A 20300-nucleotide genomic window follows, 5' to 3' on the forward strand; every position below is an offset into this window, starting at 1 on the left:
AATATCAGCTTCAGTCCAACATCTACATTAGCAGAAAGATGAAGATAAACCCAGGGTGGACATTTCAGCAAGACAATGATCCAAAACACAGCCAAGGAGACTCTCAGATGCTTTCAGAGAAAGAAAATCAAGCTGTAGAATGGCCCAGCCAATCACCTGACTTGAATCCAATAGAGAATACAAAATAAAGATCAGATTTGATAGACGAGACCCCCAAAGCATCAAGATTTTACACTCTGCTGAAGTCTGTGTAAACTCACACCTGATCAATGCATGACACTTCATTCAGTTCATTCCTGCAGTTAGAGGGACACAAAGTTAGCGTTGGCTCTACTATAAAAGATCTGGGTGTTTATTAGACAGCAATTTAACTGTTGAAAACCATATATGTCACAAAAACTGCCTTCTTTCATCTGAGAAATAGCGCTAAGTTACGAAGCATGCTATCCATCTCAGATGCAGAAAAGCTAGTCCATGCTTTTATGAGCTCTAGGCTGGATTACTGTAATGCTCAGTTTGCAGGCTGCGCAGCATCCCCTATTAACAAACTTCAATTAGTACAAAATGCAGCAGCCAGAGTTCTGACCAGATCTAGAAAATATGATCATATCACCCCAGTTTTATCCTTCTTACACTGGCTGCCTGTTAAGTTTCGTATTTATTTTAAAATATTGCTTCTTATAAAGCTTTAAATAATCTAGCTCTAATAATCTAAATAGTCTCGCTACAGTCCAACTCGCTCTTTAAGATCTCAAACTCAGGCCTTCTGGTAGTACCTAGAATAGCAAAGTCCACTAAAGTCCCCTCTCATTTATGGCTCCAAAACTCTGGAATAGCCTTCCTGATAATGTCCGAGGCTCAGACACACTCTCTCAGTTTAAAACTAAATTAAAGACCTATCTGTTTAGTAAAGCGTATACTCAGTGCATCACTTAGCGGTTTGATGCATGAATGTGCTCCACACAGGTTTCTTCATCTTGTTTATATACACTATGAACAGCAGCTATGCTAATTATTCTCTTTATTCTCTACTTCCACATGGGTATACTCATCCCGAGGCCCTCAGACTATGCAGCGCCACTGATTCAATCCAAGACCATCGACGAGATGATCCCAGGGTTTCCATAATCCTGGACTAGGCCGTATCCTGAGCAGCTGCTGAGGTGTTCATGGAGGAGTGTAGAACATGAGACTGATTTCTGTGATGATCCAGGGACAGACGAGTCTCGCTGACGTCCCGCTTCTCCAGCGCCTAGACTGCAGCTCTGCACAAGACGTTTGGCCATAGGAGAAATGGTCGTGCCCAACTGAGCCTGGTTTCTCTCGAGGTTTTGTAATTCTTCACTTTCGCCAATTGGTGAAGTTTTTTCCTCGCCACTGTCGCCACTGGCTTGCATGGTTCGGGACCTGTAGAGCTGCGCATCTATGGGTTTGCTCTTCAGTGTTTGGACTCTTAGTAGTGATTATTAAACCACACTGAACTGAACTAAACTGAACTTCTGAAAACTAGACTACACTGTTTAAATTTACCATGATCTTCTATGTGAAGTTGCTTTGAAACAATCTACATTGTAAAAGCGCTATACAAATAAAGGTGAATTGAATTGAACTCTTCATATGAGAGGCGTCTTTAAGCTGCAGCACCAAATAAGCCTTTTATACAAAGTATTGAATAAGTTTTAATAACTTTTGTTATTACACGCAATATTTTTCAGATTTTTTTGTTTTGTTTAATTTTTAAATTTTTTTTATGTGGTTTTCAACCAAACATTTGGTTCAATACTTATTTTCCCCACTGTAGATAAAATAGTCATAATAAAAACCATGTAAAAAAACCTTACATATACCTTTGGAACGGAATAACAGAACATTTTTGCGGTTTCAAACCCTGACTTTTTCAAACCGATGTAACCGCTGATGGTCCCTAATATGTGCAGCGCTAAAAGCGTGTGTTTACCCTGCGGATTGGCCAGGAAGATCAGACACCAGACGCAGGAGATGTTGCAGAGGATCAGTCCGACGGCCAGCACCACACGCTCCGCCGCACGCTTACTGAACCAGCGCACAAACAGAAAGCCAGCGATCACCTCCACGCCACACACACAGTACATAATGCTGTTCTCCAGCTCGCCAAAGTTAAAGAACTTCTGCGTCAGAGGAGTCACCATAGTCTACAGGGACAAAAAACAAACATTTACACATTTTTACAACTAAAATCTTTCTAAAATTGGACCCCCTACTACTAAAATAGACTTTACCATGACTATCAAGTAAATTTTCATGACCTAATGTTTCATGTAATGTCTATATATATGTATATATTTTTAGCAAATTTATTACAGCCTATGGTAAAAAAGGAACAATCTATATAGTTTACATTTATTTTTACATCTTTGTAAAATGTATTTAGATATTGCTTGCACAGCACTAATAATGTGAGAGCATGTGATTGGTCAGGGACAGAAAATTAGTGAAGACAACTAACCTATATTCAAATGTACAGATATTTTGTCAACAAATTTCCATGGCTTTTCCAAAACTTTGTGGGTTTGGCCTGGAAAATACCATGTCAATTTTTTTTTTCAGGTTTTCCATGGCCATAAAATTAAGTTGAATTTAAAATGAGCATATGATCAGTTATAGCCTTGGATTTCTTACATTAACAAATGTCCCCACAAGTTTAGCAAAACCAGTAAAATCTGACGGTTAATTTTGAAAATGCTCAGAATCAAACAGTCTGTAAGTATAAAAATCCTTATGTCCATGGGAAGTCCCCATAAAGACAGTTGTACATGAGTGTGTGTTCACCTCCAGTGCGGTCTGATTGAAGAGTGTGATAAACTGAGCAGCTAACAGCACCACCACCTCCTCTCTGAGAAACTCTGAAAGCAAAAACACACACACACACACACATATTAAATCAATCTTATTTCTTTCAGAAAGGCTGAAATTTACAGTAGAACAATGCATATTTGTAAAACATTTAATAATGAAGTGGTAAAAATAGAGCAAACCGCTTATAAACCAAGATCATTAAGTTCTCTTTTAAGTAAAGCAGATTTGAAAATGAAACCACAAATTATACAGTAATCCTATTAGTATATTAATAAGCCAATATGCCTGCTTATGATATTAAATTCCACCCAGGAGAAATGCTTTCAGACCAAGAAGAAGACTTGAATAAAGAAGAAACATTATTGCTATAACACTATTTCTTACTTCATTTACCTAGGAAAAGTGTTTGTTTATCAGCTATGCTTTTCAATTATTTATTTATTTAATGATATTACAACAAACAGGTAAAAGATATTTTTAAGATCCACTTCATTATAATTCAGATTAAAAAACGATGTCAAGGTCAAACAGTTAGTCTTTAAAACACTATGAATGAGTGAAACCTCAGCAGATATACTGACTCTAATCTGCTGTTGACATTGTCCTCTCTTGTCTCAATTCCACTCAAGTGTTTATTTTCAGCTTTCGTTTCATCTTTGGGCCACTCCTAACCCTAGCTCTAACCTTAACGCAAACCCTAACCCTAACCTAACCCTAGAACTAGCCCAGGGGTGGCCAACCCTGTTCCTGGAGAGCCACCTTCCTGCAGATTTCAGTTACAACCCACATCAAACACACCTGATCCAATTAAATAGGACCTGAACACCACAGGTTACAGGCAGGTGTGTTTGATATGGGTTGCAACTGAAATCTGCAGGAAGGTGGCTCTCCAGGAACAGGGTTGGCCACCCCTACCCTAGCCCTAGCTCTAACTCTGACCCTAAACCTAAATCTAGCCCTAACCCTAAACCTAACCCTAAACCTAGCTCTAACCCTTAACCTAACCCTCACCCACACCAAACCCTAAACCCAACCCTCAGCCATCAAAAAACTTAACCCCAAGCCTTTGGAAAAACCACACACAAACCCCCTAACAACCCTGATTAAAAACCAGAACCCAAATCAAACAGATTGAGGATCTGGTCAACTTCTTATCACAAATTGGCAGTAAGACACTGGCCTGGAATTGATCAACCAGTGCTGATCGCCTCAGATGAGGGTGTCTAGTGTTTAAAGAATCGAAACACCCGATGAATCTGAGGTACACTACTGATGAAGTGTCTTAAACATTTCCCTCTCAAAACTGGTCTTGAGGGAATAACAAAAGGAGAAATAAATCCCAAACCTCACCCATCGATCCGTACAGCATCCTAACCCATCAAAACCATCCCGAAGACGTTGGCACATTGCGCAACAGCCAACAATCAGAACACAAAAACACTTCCTCTCATCAAATCTTAAGCCCAAAGCCCACAAACAAGGCTAACCCTCCCACACTGGAGGGGGGAGATCAACGCTTTTATGTATGTAGTCAGAGAAGCGTGGGCCCGTGCACACCTCCTCAATCTCCCTACTTCAAACCTACCTAGACTAGCGCTAGGATGGGGGGAGTTGTTGTAATTCTTTCAAAACCTAGCCCTAAACCTATTCTAGCCTTGACCCTAGCTGTGACCATAACCCTAACCGGAACTCTAGCCCTAACCCTTAACCTAACTCTAGCCCTAAGCCTAAACCTAACCACATGACTCTACATGATCTCAGTTGAGTGTTCCTCTATAGATAGTGTTAAGATCGACTCGAGAACGGAACGTCTCGACTCGCTTAACAGAAAGCAAACAGCGCAGATGATGTGTATTGCAGTTATTGAAAGACAAACTTTCATGGTTCATTGCGATCTGTTTACGTAACTATAGCAAGCTACAGTAAAACTCTTAGAAAAGGCACTTGGGTAAGGATGACAGTAAGAAGGTTGTTGCAACGCTCAATGAAATCCCTTACCTCAGCGATTGTTTTCCACCTTAAATTACTTGCACTTTTATGCAAGCAGGCAAGACGCAAGACTCGTCCTGACTAGAGTTATAATCATTTCTGAATTTGTCGTTGTTATGATTAATGTTTGTATTATCAGTGTCTGACCTCTGCTGGCGCTGAAGCTCTTGAAGACACTGGAGCTGAGCTCCTCAGGAGTGGGTGACGGTGGAGGAGAAACACGAGTCAGGTCCCCGTTGGCCATTGAGGAGGCTCTGGACTGGATGCTGGTGACAGTCCCGTATGAACCGCTCAGCTCGTTGGGGCCGACCAGAGGTTTGGCCTCTTCCTCCTCCTCTTCTTCTTCTTCCTCCTGCTCTGGGCTCCTCTGGCTCCTTCGCTCATCTTCAGGAGAGATGTCCCAGTACATGAAGACCACCACCAGCTGGAGGAGGATCCACAGCAGGCACATGAAGAGCTGAAACACAGACAAACTGTTCATGAGTTTAACAGTCCTATTGAAACAGTTGTTATTTTCCGTCTGTTAAGGCCCTTGACGTTTTTTGCTCGCGTTTTCTGTCAACGTTTACCACCTCGTGACTATATAAAGGGAGTCAATGTGATTGTGCACACCAACACGCAAAATGCACTTTAAGTGTGTCATTCAGGATGCAACTAATGCCTAGTTCACACTAGAGGATTTTAAGCCTGATTTGAGCCCGATTTGGAAGTTAATGAGCTCGCCGACAGATCGGGCTGTGATCGGGAAGAAATCCCGCTCTTTACGTGTGAACTACTGAACAACGCATCAACGAAGCTCGCTGACGCGTCGCCGACACCTCGCAGACGGAAATCCAACATTTAGCATGCTAAATATTCCAGAGCAGTCGGCCTACTCAACCCCACGTGTGGTCCGATGTAGTGACGAGCTGCAGCCAATGAGAGAGCAGATCAGCATGAGCTGAATGCCTGTGTGTTCAGGAGCTCAGCAGAAACATCTGTGATTGGTCAGAATGGGCATCAGTGCACTCGCTTCATTCTGCGTTAGCACAGACATGAGAATAGGCTATATTAACAGTGGAACTAGAACTCTGTAACTATTAGAATTACCATACTGCTCATTCTGACAGTTCTCATATAAAACGCCATACTGTCACAACATGTTTACATTCAAAGCTATTATTGAGATATTAAAATTAAGCTTTGAATGTCTGCCTTCATATTTAATGACACCTTTACCCTAAAAATATCATCTTTTTTTTGGTAATACAGCCTATAAATATGTAGTTAAGAGACTAGAACATGCAAAGGTCTTGTCTTTCATTTTCACTTTCAAACAGGAGCTATTTGGCACAGAATATGCTGTTTTGAAAGATATCTGAAGTAAATTGATGTTTTTGCCATCAGAAAGTTTTGTTTATGTTAGCAGGAAGTTGCCAGGCAAGAAAATGCACACATATTTAAAGTCACAGTGAAAAGTATCAGACATGCATGCAGTCATTTTAACCAATATGGTAATTTAAAGCAGAAATGCTCAGTTCTTTATTGTTTTGTAATAAAAAAAATAACAATGTCAGAAAGAAATACACTGATAGTTAGAAAACGGCAGGGTGTTATAGATATGTTAGTTTTATTTCAAAGAGTTATAAAATTACAAAAATTAAAAACTCTCTGTGTATCTATCCACTGGAACCTTGCAGATGAGTGATTAATCCGCTCATAAATCAGCTGATTTGACGATATTTTTTTAAATGCTTTCTCCAAAGCTTGAAACGCTGTCAGTGATGTCATCAGCACACAAGCCGCCAATAGTGTTCAGCTTTTTCTGACGACTCCTCCCTCAAAATTTCATTGGCTGTGGTTTGGTAGCTTGAATGAGCTGTTGGGGATTGAGTTATTGTCAGATCATGTAGTGTGTGACCCCCCTCTTGTGGATCAGTCACAGAGTGTTGCGTAGTGTGAACACCACAGAGATTAAAAGACACAAAGTCAAGTCATGTAGTGTGAACGGCGCAGCGATCTGCTGATGTTTAACATCCTGTAGTGTGAACTAGGCTTAATGTGTGGTATAAAGTGTCAGTGTCTCACCCCGGGAGCAGTGTATTTGTTCACAATAAACGGTCCCATCTCAAAGTCACAGAGTCTGAGGAAGAGGTTAAATCCAGGACCTGGAGGATTGAAACACTCAATTATATACTGAAAATGTGCTGTTATTAGGAGAATATACATAGCAGAAATCATTTTTATATACTCAACAGCCATTCACATTCTTTGGGTCAGTTTTTTATTGTTTTTGTTTTAGTTTTTCAACAATATTTACTCAAAATTAAATTGAACAGAACTTGTCATAAATCTGTCATAAACATGGCTGTCTAGAAGCCACTATAAATATGTCATGAACTTTATAACAGCAACTGTTTTTTTACCTCAACAACAGTGGTACAAGCTGAATTTGTCATTAAAATGTCATTAAATATTAATAACTCTGTTAAAACGATTTGACAGAGTACAACCTCAAATCAGGGTGACGCAGTGGCGCAGTGGGTAGCACGTTCGTCTCTCAGCAAGAAGGTCGTTGGTTCGATCCCCAGCTCACCTGGCGTTTCTGTGTTTAGTTTGCATGTTCTCCCTGCGTTCGCGTGGGTTTCCTCCGGGTGCTCTGGTTTCCCCCACAGTCCAAAGACATGCGGTACAGGTGAATTGGGTAGGCTAAATTGTCCGTAGTGTATGAGTGTGTGTGTGAATGTGTGTGTGGATGTTTCCCAGAGATGGGTTGCGGCTGGAAGGGCATCCTAAAAATCGTAAAAACTTGCTGGATAAGTTGGCGGTTCATTCCGCTGTGGCGACCCTGGATTAATAAAGGGACTAAGCCGACAAGAAAATGAATGAATGAATGAATGAACCTCAAATCAGATAAAGTTGGGACGGTATAGGAAACGCAAATAAAAAGACAGAAGTGATTTCTAAATTCACTTTGACTTGTATTTCACTGCAGACAATACAAAAAACATTATTAAAAACTTTTCTGCGCCAAAAGGAAGCCCTATGTTAACAGTGTCCAGAAGAGCCGTTGACTTCTCTGGGCTCGGAGGCATCAGGGATGGACCATTATACAGTGGAAACATGTACTGTGATCAGATGAATCAGTATTGCCTGTATTTTTCGGGAGAAATGGATGCCATGAAGAAAAGGATCATCAGACTGTTACCAGCAACCAAACCAAAAGTCAGGGTCTGTCATGGTATGGGGTTGTGTCTGTGCCTGTGGCAAAAATTACTGGCACCATTAATGCTGAAAAGTACATAGAGATTTTGGAGCACAATATGCTGTCTTCATTTCCATGAATATTCCACATTCTGCACAAATTACAAAGTCCTGGCTGTGGGGGAAGAGGAGACAGGTACTTGACTGGCCTGCCTGCAGTCCTGACCTGTCTCCACTAAGAGAACGTGTGGCGAATTTTGAATCACAAAATGCAACAACGAAGACCCCGTACTGTTGCCCACCTTAAGACTTGTTTGCAGGAAGAATGGGACAAAATTACACCTGAAACACTTCATCACTTGGTGTCTTCAGTCCCTAAATGTCTTTTAAGCATTGTAAAAATTAATGGCAACATCAAAAAGTGGTAACAGCTTTACTGTTACAGCTTTTTTGAAATGTGTCGCAAGAACCAAAACTAATGTTTATTTTGATTTAAAAACAATAATAAATCATGAGGAACACATCAAATAATGTTTGTTTTTGGTATCGTCTGCAATGAAATACAAGTCAAAGTAAATTTAGAAATTACTTTTTTTTTTATTTGCGTTTTCCATACTCACACAACTTTTTCTGATTTGGGGTTGTCATTAATGAGACATTTTAATGAACGTAAATACAGTTTTTTTCCCCTGAAAAAAGTTATTCATGACAAAAATAACGACTTCATGACAATCATGTTTATGACAGATTTATGACAATGTTATGTTGTCTTGGTAAGACAAATAAAAGACAAAACAGGTAGTGATGTATTTGTTTGTGTCAATTTTTCAGAACAAAGACTGTAATCTTTGCATTAAGAATGACAAAACTGAACAAATGACACTTTATAATCATGCATAAAATCTCATTCACAGTCATGACATGGTTATAAAGGTTCCATGACAGTCTTATGATTACCCCTTCAAGTAAAGCGTTACCCAATACAATAACATCAGGTTCATTTTGATCTGCTGCATGTAAATAGGAATCAGCTTCTAAAATCCAATTTCTGTTTGAGAGAAGATTACTTCAACACATTCCTAATCATAATAGTTTTAATAACTCATCTCTAATAACTGATTTATTTTATCTTTGCCATGATGACAGTCAATAATATTAAACTAGATATTTTTCAAGACACTTCTATACAGCTTAAAGTGACATTTAAAGGCTTAACTAGGTTAATTAGGGTAACTAGGCAGGTTACGGTAACTAGGCAATTTATTGTATAACGATGGTTTGTTTTGTAGACTTTCGAAAACAAAATTAGCTTAAAGGGGCTAATAATTTTGTCCTTAAAATGGTGTTAAAAGAATTAATAACTGCTTTTATTCTAGCCGAAATAAAACAAATAAGACTTTCCCCAGAAGAAAAAACATTATCAAACATACTGTGAAAATTTCCTTGCTCTGTTAAACATCATTTTGGAAATATTTATTAAAGCAACAAAATTCAAAGGGGGGCTAATAATTCTGACCTTAACTGTATATTTATAGTGTGTTTGTGTGTGTTTTTGTGTGTGTAAGATTCCTTCAGCACTGACCAATCAGAAGCCCAGCTTGACGGCAGGCCATAACAGCAGCAAAAACAGTGGATCTGTCCTCGGGAGCTGTATTTCTAGTCAAAAAGCCAAAGATTGACGATCCGGCTCCAGTGCCGATACCTACAACACCAGAAACTGGTTAAATCACCAACGCACCACAAACAGGTCACCTTAAAGGGACAGTTCACCCCCAACAAAGGACAATTACTCACTAGAGTGTCTTTTTTTTTTTTTTTTTTTACTTCAAACTAGTTTCTCTTTCCCTAGGCACGATGGTTCAGTCGTTAGCACTGTTGCCTCAAAGCAAGAAGGTCGCTGGTTCGAGCTCTGGCTGGGTCAGTTGGCATTTCCGTGTGGAGTTTGCATGTTCTCCCTGTGTTGATGTGGGTTTCCTCCTGGTGCTCTGGTTTCCCCCACAGTCCAAAGACATGCGCTACAGGTGAATTGGATTAACTAAATTGGCCGTATTTGTGTGAATGTGAGAGTGTATGGGTGTTTTCCAGTACTGGGTTGTAACTGGAGGGGCATCCGCTGCGTAAAACATGCTGGAATAGTTGGCGGTTGATTCCGCAGTGGCAAATAAGGGACTAAGGCGAAGGAAAATGAATGAATGTCCCTTTAAGATCATTAGACTGAAACTCACCTGCAACTAAACGACTGCTGAGCAGCAACCATTTGGAGAATCCCATAAAATACATGAAATTACCTGAAAACACACAGAGAAACAGACGTTACCCACAAGCCATCAACACTGGGAGCTTCTTAATCACATGCAATCTTACCAACGATCTCAAAGATGTTGGCGAACAGGATGATTTTCTTGGTGGTGAGTGTTCGGTCTGACCAGTGTCCGAATAAAGGGCCCGCGAGAAGCCCACTGAAGCTGAATGCTGATAGGCTGAGGCCCAGGAAATACGGCGCTGCATTCAGAGTCTGCAGATAACGCCATATTGTAGGCAAAATCACAGCTGAAAGAGATATAAACATCTTTAGATGACAGATATGGCAGGGCTCGAAATTGCGACCATTTTGGTCGCATATGCACCCGAAAATTAATCTATGCGACCTCATAATATATTTGGGCGCATTAGTGCGACTGCAGATGATGGTTGTAGTGCGACCTGTTTTGATTTTTTGTAAAAACGTGCTGAATCGCTCTTCCCTGCCGCTATATTGGTTCATATTAGCTGTCATTCACTCAAGGTATTCCGCTGTCAGATGACAGGGAAGTAGGGTTGTAACGGTATGAATTTTTCACGGTATGATAATCGTCTAAAACAATACCACGGTTTGACGGTTTCGCAGTATACGGTATGTTACAAATGTTACAAAATAATAGAACAGTGAAGCAAATTTGACTTTTTCCAAATAATATATTTTTAGTTACTATAAACAACACCACTTACAATGAACAAATAAAAATAAGAAAATAAGAAATAATGTGTCAAAGTCCAAATAAAGTCCAAATAAACATGGTGCAAATCCTCAGTAAAAAATAGATATAAATATTTACTATACTATAAATAGTTACATAACGAAACTAGATTCAATATGGAACATCCTTAGGTTTTATGTGCCAGCATGGATATGGTTGTCTGTGGATATGGATTTGGATATGGTTGTCTGCAATGCAGACAAACAGCTGCATCTTCATTTGCGTCTTTTGAAAACAGCAAGAGCAGCTGTTCGTCTTTGCTGTGTCACTGTTTTGTCATGTTTCTGTGCTGCTGTGCATGCAAAAGTACTTAGTATGAGAATTATTTCATGCAAAACTTTTTTTTTTTGCGTTTTATTTAGCCGCGCATAAATGTATGCCTATCTCTCATTCCGTGTTGTTCAAAAAGCTCACTGTTGGTCCACAAACAAAAGTGAAACCTATGCTTATTGGTTGTGATATAGCGAGTTTGAACCAATCTGGGCATGGAGGAGGGACAATGCATCAATGTATCATGTCTGATTTGTCCGGAGACACAGTGACGAGCGTTTCTTTGTCAAATCAGCGTTGTCAAATGTTGATGACGTAACCGCACTGATTCCGGAGCCTCTGCGAATGTTATGTGATACAGCACTTGAAAGCTGAGATTCTCTTCTTTATGCCAATCTTTGAATTGTATGAATCGGATCAGCGGATCAAAAGTTATTAAACATTTAAGAGCAATACTTATTTTTAGCCGCGGGCGGCTGTCTCGGTCTTTAAGGGTTAAAACCGTTGATATGCAATTGTTCATGGTATGATAATCGTGCACGTTCAAATCGTGGTAAACCGTCATACCGGTATATTGTTACAACCCTACAGGGAAGGAGCTTTTATGACCACGGGAAAGGCAAATGGCTGAAGAGTAAAAACTTAAAGCACACAGGTTTGCAAACCCCACCTAAAGTTGAGGCGCAGATGAAAGCGATCATGACACGTCACGTGGTGAATAATGATCCGCCAGCTGAGATCAATCGAGCGCGCTTCTTGGAGAAGGTGCTCGAATCTCCATGCGTTGCATTCACTGCGTTCAGTGCAAATGTCCGCTAAAAGTCAAATCTAATACTGTACATATCATCGCCAAAGAAGCTCGCCTTTACTAAGTTTACACTGAAACTGCGGCTCATAACAAACAGCGGTATTGCGCCGATGGTTAGCGCAAGAATCCTGCTCTGCCTGCTCATAAATTGGGTCGGCTGACTCGCCAGCTTTTCCACTAACACAGAAACATGAAGATCATCTCAGACTGAACCTTTAAATTGACACAAACTGAAACCAAAACTTTTAAAGAGTGATAGAAGTGAGATATTACTTACTTTCTTTTCTCTATTCTTTTTTGAGGTGTATATTATTTTATAGTTATTTACTGATGACTGCTTTGCAGCTTTCATCATTGAATTGAATAATTTATTATAATCTTTTGTTTGTTTTGTAGCAGAAATATTATTTATTAAATTGACATGCATATAAAAACAGCAGCACAAAATAAATATTTCTTACTGCAATGCTTCATTTTTGTTTGATGCAAACTATACAATTATTTTTCATAAAGTAACAGACTTTTTATAGCAGATAACCTACATTCATGCACATTCAAGGCAGTATCATAATGAGAAATGTAATTCCCTGTTACTATTATTGTCATTTTTATCATCATTTATATTCTATAGCCTAATTATTAGACATTCATTTTGGAATTATTGCTCACAAATATCAATGTTTTCGCAGCTTTAGTTAGATAGTTGTTGCTGGTTTTTATAAGTGCTATTATTGTTGTTTTAAAATACAATAAATCTTTTAAAAACAATTTGCAGCTGTGCTCATTCATTTTTGGTGGGTGCTCCAAATTTTTTTTGGTGCTCCTAAATATTTGAAGTTGGGAGCACCGGTGCTACCAAGTAAAAAAGTTAATTTCGAGCCCTGTATGGGCATTAGTGAATATGAATAAGGGCTGCACAACATAATCGCAAAATCAACATCAATATTGCACATTTTCCCAGTATCACACAGCCCTGATATATGAATATTCTGGGATATTATCTGCTAGATTAGATTAGAAAGGAATGTCAGTTTATCAGCACAAAACTCCATTGACCTACTATTGTGAAAGAGGAACAAAAAATCTGAAGAATGTCTAAACACTCTTATAAGCAACAAGATACAAGTCAATCACTGTTATCAGCAGCATCACGCCGCGTGTTTGTGATGAGTGCGACTATTATGGGTCAAATAGTTGAGTGATTTACATTAAGAAACGGCAAATATAAAATATAAGGCTGCACAACATACGGTTTCAGCACTGATATTGCAGTGTGTGTGTCTGCAATAGTCACATCGCAGAATCTGCAATAATGAGTTGGGAATATATAAGCACAACAGTTGACAATATATGATATTTGTAGAGTCATAGCAAAGTATACTCTGTTAAAATAGTTGGGTCAAAAATATCTTAACATATAACCCAACTATAGGTTATTATAGCACCTTTCCAACTATGGGTTATTTTTAACCCAATGTAGAGCTGCACAATTATTCGAAAAAAGATCGATTCGACCCCCTAGACAATCTTAATCCATCATTTCTACAATTCTTTTAATCATATTTTCAAGTTCAGAAGAGAAGCAATGGTGGCTGCACAAGTCTTCACATTGTTTTACATACGTTGCTCAGCAACGTGGACACCTCCAAATTAGGGTTGTAACGGTATGAATTTTTCACAGTATGATAATCGTCTAAAACAATACCACGGTTTGACGGTTTCGCGGTATACGGTATGTTACAAATGTTACAAAATAATAGAACAGTGAAGCAAATTTGACTTTTTCCAAATAATATATTTTTAGTTACTATAAACAACACCACTTACAATGAACAAATAAAAATAAGAAAATAATAAATAATGTGTCAAAGTCCAAATAAAGTCCAAATAAACATGGTGCAAATCCTCAGTAAAAAATAGATATAAATATTTACTATACTATAAATAGTTACATAACGAAACTAGATTCAATATGGAACATCCTTAGGTTTTATGTGCCAGCATGGATATGGTTGTCTATCGATATGGATTTGGATATGGTTGTCTGCAATGCAGACAAACAGCTGCATCTTCATTTGCGTCTTTTGAAAACAGCAAGAGCAGCAGTTCCTCTTTGCTGTGTCACTGTTTTGTCATGTTTCTGTGCTGCTGTGCATGCAAAAGTACTTAGTATGAGAATTATTTCATGCAAAACTTTTTTTTTTTTTGCGTTTTATTTAGCCGCGCATAAATGTATGCCTATCTCTCATTCCGTGTTGTTCAAAAAGCTTGGTCCACAAACAAAAGCGAAACCTATGCTTATTGGTTGTGATATAGCGAGTTTGAACCAATCTGGGCATGGAGGAGGGACAATGCATCAATGTTTCATGTCTGGTTTGTCCGGAGACACAGTGACGAGCGTTTCTTTGTCAAATCAGCGTTGTCAAATGTTGATGACGTAATCGCACTGATTCCGGAGCCTCTGAAAGTCCGCGAATGTTATGTGATACAGCACTGGAAAGCTGAGATTCTCTTCTTTATGCCAATCTTTGAATTGTATGAATCGGATCAGCGGATCAAAAGTTATTAAACATTTAAGAGCAATACTTATTTTTAGCCGCGGGCGGCTGTCTCTGTCTTTAAGGGTTAAAACCGTTGATATGCAATTGTTCATGGTATGATAATCGTGCACGTTCAAATCGTGGTAAACCGTCATACCGGTATATTGTTACAACCCTACTCCAAATGATGTTGAAAGAGTCACATGCTGTATTTATAAGAAATAATTCACCTCAAAAATGTCATTTCTGTCTTCATGTAATGTATTTGCGACCGCAAAATCACATGTGACGTGAGCTGAACGTCAGCTGTTACCACAGAGAGGGCGAGCGCGCCTCTGAATGAAGTCTACTTTAGTGAACAGAACCTGCGCAGGCTGTGAGTCATGAATAACAGGTAGTACTGTTATAAATAACGTTCAGTTTGTGGCACAGAGTGATCGTTTGGGAGCCGCGCGGGAAGTGAACCGCTTAGCAGTGAAAATGAAACCGAAAGCGCACACAGTGTTGCCAGATGAAGCTGACTGATTCCAGCCCAAAAAGTATCCAAAACCCGCCGAAATGCAAAAATACCCACGGAGTCTGCTGTATTCACGAAAATCACGTCAGGGACAGATTTTAAGCAGAAAATGACAGATTGTAAGCATACTTCTCAAACACAATAATCCAATATCTGAATTATCATCAGCATTCATGACCAGGACAAATCTAAAATCTGTTCAAGTCCACCATTCTAAGTCTATACAACATTTAGCATTTTAAGCAACAGTACAGCTACACAAAGCCTATTGCTATTGCTGTTTTACCACATGTTTGAGAATAACAATAATAATAGCCCACTCATATTAACCTTTATTTTACATCTACAGAATCGTGAGAAAATCCTGATCTCTATTTTAGGCAAAAAAATTGCGATTCTTATTTTAGCCAAAATCGTGCAGCTCTAACCCAATGCATTGGGTTACATAATTTAACCCAATGCATTGGGTTATTTTGATTAAATTTTCGTTTTTCCATTCTGGTATTACTATAAAAGTACTACTATTCATTTAGAATTATGGCTGGGTAAATAAATGAATGTCTTCGCTGGGTCCTAAAGGCCAGAATGACAGCCAAATATCCCAAAAATATGTATATAATTTTCTCCCCAAAAAACTGTAGAGATGAACATGGGAGGTAGAGAAAGCGTTTTTTCGGCCATGAAGCACGCGTTTGTATCATCAATTAAGAGTGCTGGTGAAAGGAATAGAAAAAACGCGACACGAGAGGTAATTTGATAATAAAAAAATACCACCAATATTATTACGTTAGAGCTTAAATAAACTTTACAACGCAAAAACAACATTACGTACGCATATTAATGCAGCTGTTCTGTGTCAGTTAAATTAGTTGACTGTTGAAATTCAAATATTTAACCCAACTGGCTGATTTGTTAATAAATAACCAAATAAAGGTTAAAAATAACCCAACAAAGCACCAAATAAGTTTATCTCAAGCATTGGGTTAAATAAATAATTCAATGTTTTTTGGAGTGTAGAGAAAGCGTTTTATTGGCCATGAAGCACGCGTTTGTATCATCAGTAATTAAGAGTGCTGGTGAAAGGAATACAAAAAACGCGTCACGAGAGGTAATTTAATAATAATAAAAACACCAGTATTATTACGTTAGAGCTTAAATAAACTTTACAACGCAAAAACAACATTACGTACGCATATTAATGTCGCTGTTTAATCAACTGACTGTTGAAATTTAAAATTTTAACCCAACTGGTTCAGTTATACAATAAATAAATAAACAAATAAAGGTTAAAAATAACCAAACAAAGCATCGAATATTTAACTCATCTCGTTGAGTTATTATTAAATAACCTAATATAGGTTAAATTATTCCAACAACGCATCAAATATGTTTAATTTATTCATTGGGCTGAAGAAATAACTCAACGTTTTTTAGAGTGACCAATTACAGAATGAAACTTTATCATTTGCATGTGTTTTAAAGACTTTTCAAGATTGTTTAAAGCATTTAGACACAAGAAAGGTACATTTGTACATTCAATGAGGAATTATTTCACCCAATGAATACAACAAAGTGTTATTTTACATTTCATTATTCCATTTCTGTACTTGAAAACTATAAGGCACTGTTAATTTAACTTTTTTCGTTGCTCTATTGCAATTATTCCTGCTTGCAATTTGTTTTTAAATATTTTTTATACATGATTCACCCTTACAAAATCACCCCAATCGATTTAAATAAATCCATCTTGTGAAATTATAGTATTCATATCGCAATAATATAGCACAGAAATACTAAACATTGCAATGTCAGATTATTCCCTAATAAAATATTAGTATTGAACGTTGCATTACTTGGTACAGTTTGTACTCAGCATAAATGAGTACACCCTATTATGAAACTGAACATTTTTATCCATTTCTCTGTGAATATGGGTCATATATTTTAGTGCATTTGAATAAAACAGATTTAATAAACAGGTATATTTATTAAAATAATATTTTAGTCGCCAAACGTCTTTATAAATAGAAAGATAATGCTTTTAAATCATGCCAAATATTGCGAAAAACATTACAAACTACAAAATTTCAACACAATTGTACATATAGTTTTTGTTTCTCTTGACTTTAGCGTTTTCATTTTTTTTCCTAACATATACATTTGGGCTACTAATTTTTGGACCATTACTAAGTTTTTTTTTTGTTAGATGAGCTCCAGATTTGGCTTCAGCACTGACTAATCTAATGTATATGCACAAATTTAATATTGCAAAGCATCCTATAGAAAATATTCATTAATACGAGAGTTTGTGAGGGTTGAACACATAAGCTGAGCAAAGTAAAATAAAATAAAATAATAAGGCGACACGGTGGCTCAGTGGTTAGCACTGTCACCTCACAGCAAGAATGTCACAGGTTCAAGCCTCGGCTGGGTCAGGTGGCGTTTCTGTTTAGAGTTCTACATGTTCTGCATGTTCTCTCCGTGTCGGTGTGGGCTTTGTCCAGGTGCTCCGATTTCACCCATAGTCCAAAGCCATGCACTAGAGGTGAATTAAATAAACTAAATTATCCGTAGTGTATGTGTGTTAATGAATGTGTATGGATGTTTCCAAGTGCTGAGATGCGGCTGGAAGGTCATCCGCTGTGTAAAACATATGCTGGATAAATTGGTGGTTCATTCCGCTGTGGTGAGCCCTGATGAATAAAGGGACTAAGCCGAAGGAAAATGAATGAATAACATTTTTTGTTGTTTTTCATAACGTTACATCACAGTAAAAGCAATCCGTACTACAGTAATACTCTAGTACACCATACATCATTTGTCAGCCATGTTAAATCCTATTATTAATTCAGTACTTTAATAACAACGCTTAAAACATTGAAATACAGATATAACCCCTAACATTACTGTAAGTTACTTCATAATTATTTTGTTTTTCATAGTAACGTCAATACTGGTAGCTGTTCATAAGCTATGTTAAATCTCTATTATTAATTCAGTACTTTAATAACAGCGCTTAAAACACTGAAATACAGATATTCTCTCTAATGTAAATGACTTCATGATTGTTTTGTTGTTTTTCATAGTAATGTTACATCACAGTAAAATCCATGTTAATACTCTAGTTCTGTCAGTTAATAAACCATACATCATTCGTAAGCTATGTTAAATCTCTATTATTAATTCAGTACTTTGTTAACACTGAAATACAGATATATAACTTTAACCTTACTGTAAATTACTTCATAATTGTTTTGTTGTTTTTCATAGCAACCTTACGTCATAGTAAAGTTAAAATCCATTAGTACCATGTTAATACTCTAAGTTAGACATTTGCTATGTTAAATCTCTATTATTAATTCAGTACTTTAATAACAGCGCTTAAAACACTGAAATACAGATATTCTCTTTAATGTAAATGACTTCATGATTGTTTTGTTGTTTTTCATAGTAATGTTACATCACAGTAAAATAAATGTTAATACTCTAGTTCTGTCAGTTATTAAACCATACATCATTCGTAAGCCATGTTAAATCTCTATTATTAATTCAGTACTTTAATAACAGCGCTTAAAACACTGAAATACAGATTTAACCCCTAACATTACTGTAAGTTACTTCATAATTATTTTGTTTTTCATAGTAACGTCAATACTGGTAGCTGTTCATAAGCTATGTTAAATCTCTATTATTAATTCAGTACTTTGTTAACAGCGCTTAAAACACTGAAATACAGATAGATAACTTTAACCTTACTCTAAATTACTTCATAATTGTTTTGTTGTTTTTCACAGCAACATTACATCACGTTAAAATCCATTGGTACCATGATAATACTCTAAGTTAGACATTTGCTATGTTAAATATTTATTATTAATTCAGTAATTTAATACAGCGCTTAAAACACTGAAATACAGATATTCTCTCTAATGTAAATTACTTCATGATTGTTTTGTTGTTTTTATAGCACTGTTACATCCCAGTAAAATCAATGCATACCATGTTAATACTCTAGTACTGTCAGTTCTGTAACCATACATCATTCGTAAGCTATGTTAAATCTTTATTATTAAAATTCAGTACTTTATCAACAGCGCTTAAAACACTGAAATACAGATATAACCTTAATGTTACTGCAAATGACTTCATAATTGTTTTGTTGCTTTTCTTAGTAACGTGACATCATTGTAAAATCCATGAGTACCATGTTAATACTCTAAGTTGTAGCCATTTGTAGGCTATGTTAAATCACTATTATTAATTCAGAACTTTAATAACAGCGCTTAACACACTGAAATACAGACACAACCTTTAACGTTACTGCAAATGACTCATAATTGTTTTGTTGTTTTTCTTAGTAACATCCTATTTTATACAGTCATTGGTAACATCACAGTAAAATAAATCCGTAACATGTTAATACTCCAGTACTGTTAGATCTTCAAACCGTCCATAAGCTATTGTTAAATCACTTTTATTAACTCAGTACTTTAATACCAGCGCTTAAAACAGTGACATACAGATATAACCCCTTGTGTAAGTTACTTCAGATGCTGAACTCACCGTACTCGATGCCGCTCAGTAAGAAAATCAGCCCGATAGTGAAAAAAGTCAGTCTCTTCTTGCGTCTGAAGTCCATTTCACACTTTTTAAACACGATTTACAACTCGACATTCAATATTTTAAGCCATTTTTACAGCTAATGACCAGGACACTGCGACCAATTACTGAGAGACTCCTAATACGCACTGCATACTGCCTAGTGTACACTACAGACGCGCACTGGAGCCCTCAGAGTAGCGGAATGAACTCAGACACCGGACAAAACCGCAGCTCAAGTGTTTCCTTCTCACATTTCAGAGGTAAGGTTGATTGTCAGTTTGTTTTTATAAAGTGCATTGCGTCATTTGAACGCAGTGATTTGGACTGTGACTGCGGGGATAAAGGATGCACCTTGAGAGCGTCACCGGGCGTTGCGTCACTACCGGTTTCCCGCGAGTTCACTGGGAAAGGTTTGCAAACAACCACACTGTATTGATATATTAGCAGTTTTAATGTATTAGATGTTACATTTTATATACACAAAACGGAAATATGCCTCCATCTGGTAAATTAATAGTGTAAATAATTTGTGCAGTCAA

At 37.4% G+C, this 20300-nt stretch overlaps 2 protein-coding genes across 2 annotated transcripts in view; one reads left to right on the forward strand and one right to left on the reverse strand.

Annotated features, from left to right (window-relative positions):
• The window catches only part of mfsd8l1 (major facilitator superfamily domain containing 8-like 1), a 24568-nt gene extending 4551 nt beyond the window's left edge, over positions 1–20017 (reverse strand). Inside the window, exons 1-8 of the mRNA XM_087304729.1 lie at positions 19723–20017; positions 10372–10557; positions 10233–10295; positions 9590–9709; positions 6892–6971; positions 4972–5281; positions 2809–2882; positions 1958–2171 (exon numbers count right to left, since the gene is read on the reverse strand). Coding sequence (XP_087160855.1) covers positions 1958–2171; positions 2809–2882; positions 4972–5281; positions 6892–6971; positions 9590–9709; positions 10233–10295; positions 10372–10557; positions 19723–19798 — 1123 coding nt within the window. The 5' untranslated portion in view covers positions 19799–20017. The remainder of the gene's footprint in view (positions 1–1957; positions 2172–2808; positions 2883–4971; positions 5282–6891; positions 6972–9589; positions 9710–10232; positions 10296–10371; positions 10558–19722) is intronic.
• Positions 18684–20300, forward strand: part of armc9 (armadillo repeat containing 9) — an 89543-nt gene continuing 87926 nt past the window's right edge. The window contains exons 1-2 of the mRNA XM_087304690.1: positions 18684–18858; positions 19426–20021. Coding sequence (XP_087160816.1) covers positions 19862–20021 — 160 coding nt within the window. The 5' untranslated portion in view covers positions 18684–18858; positions 19426–19861. The remainder of the gene's footprint in view (positions 18859–19425; positions 20022–20300) is intronic.

This window comes from Danio rerio, chromosome 22 (genome assembly GCF_052040795.2).
Source record: "Danio rerio strain M-AB ecotype USA chromosome 22, GRCz13ab, whole genome shotgun sequence".
In the NCBI taxonomy this organism is placed as follows: domain Eukaryota; kingdom Metazoa; phylum Chordata; class Actinopteri; order Cypriniformes; family Danionidae; genus Danio; species Danio rerio.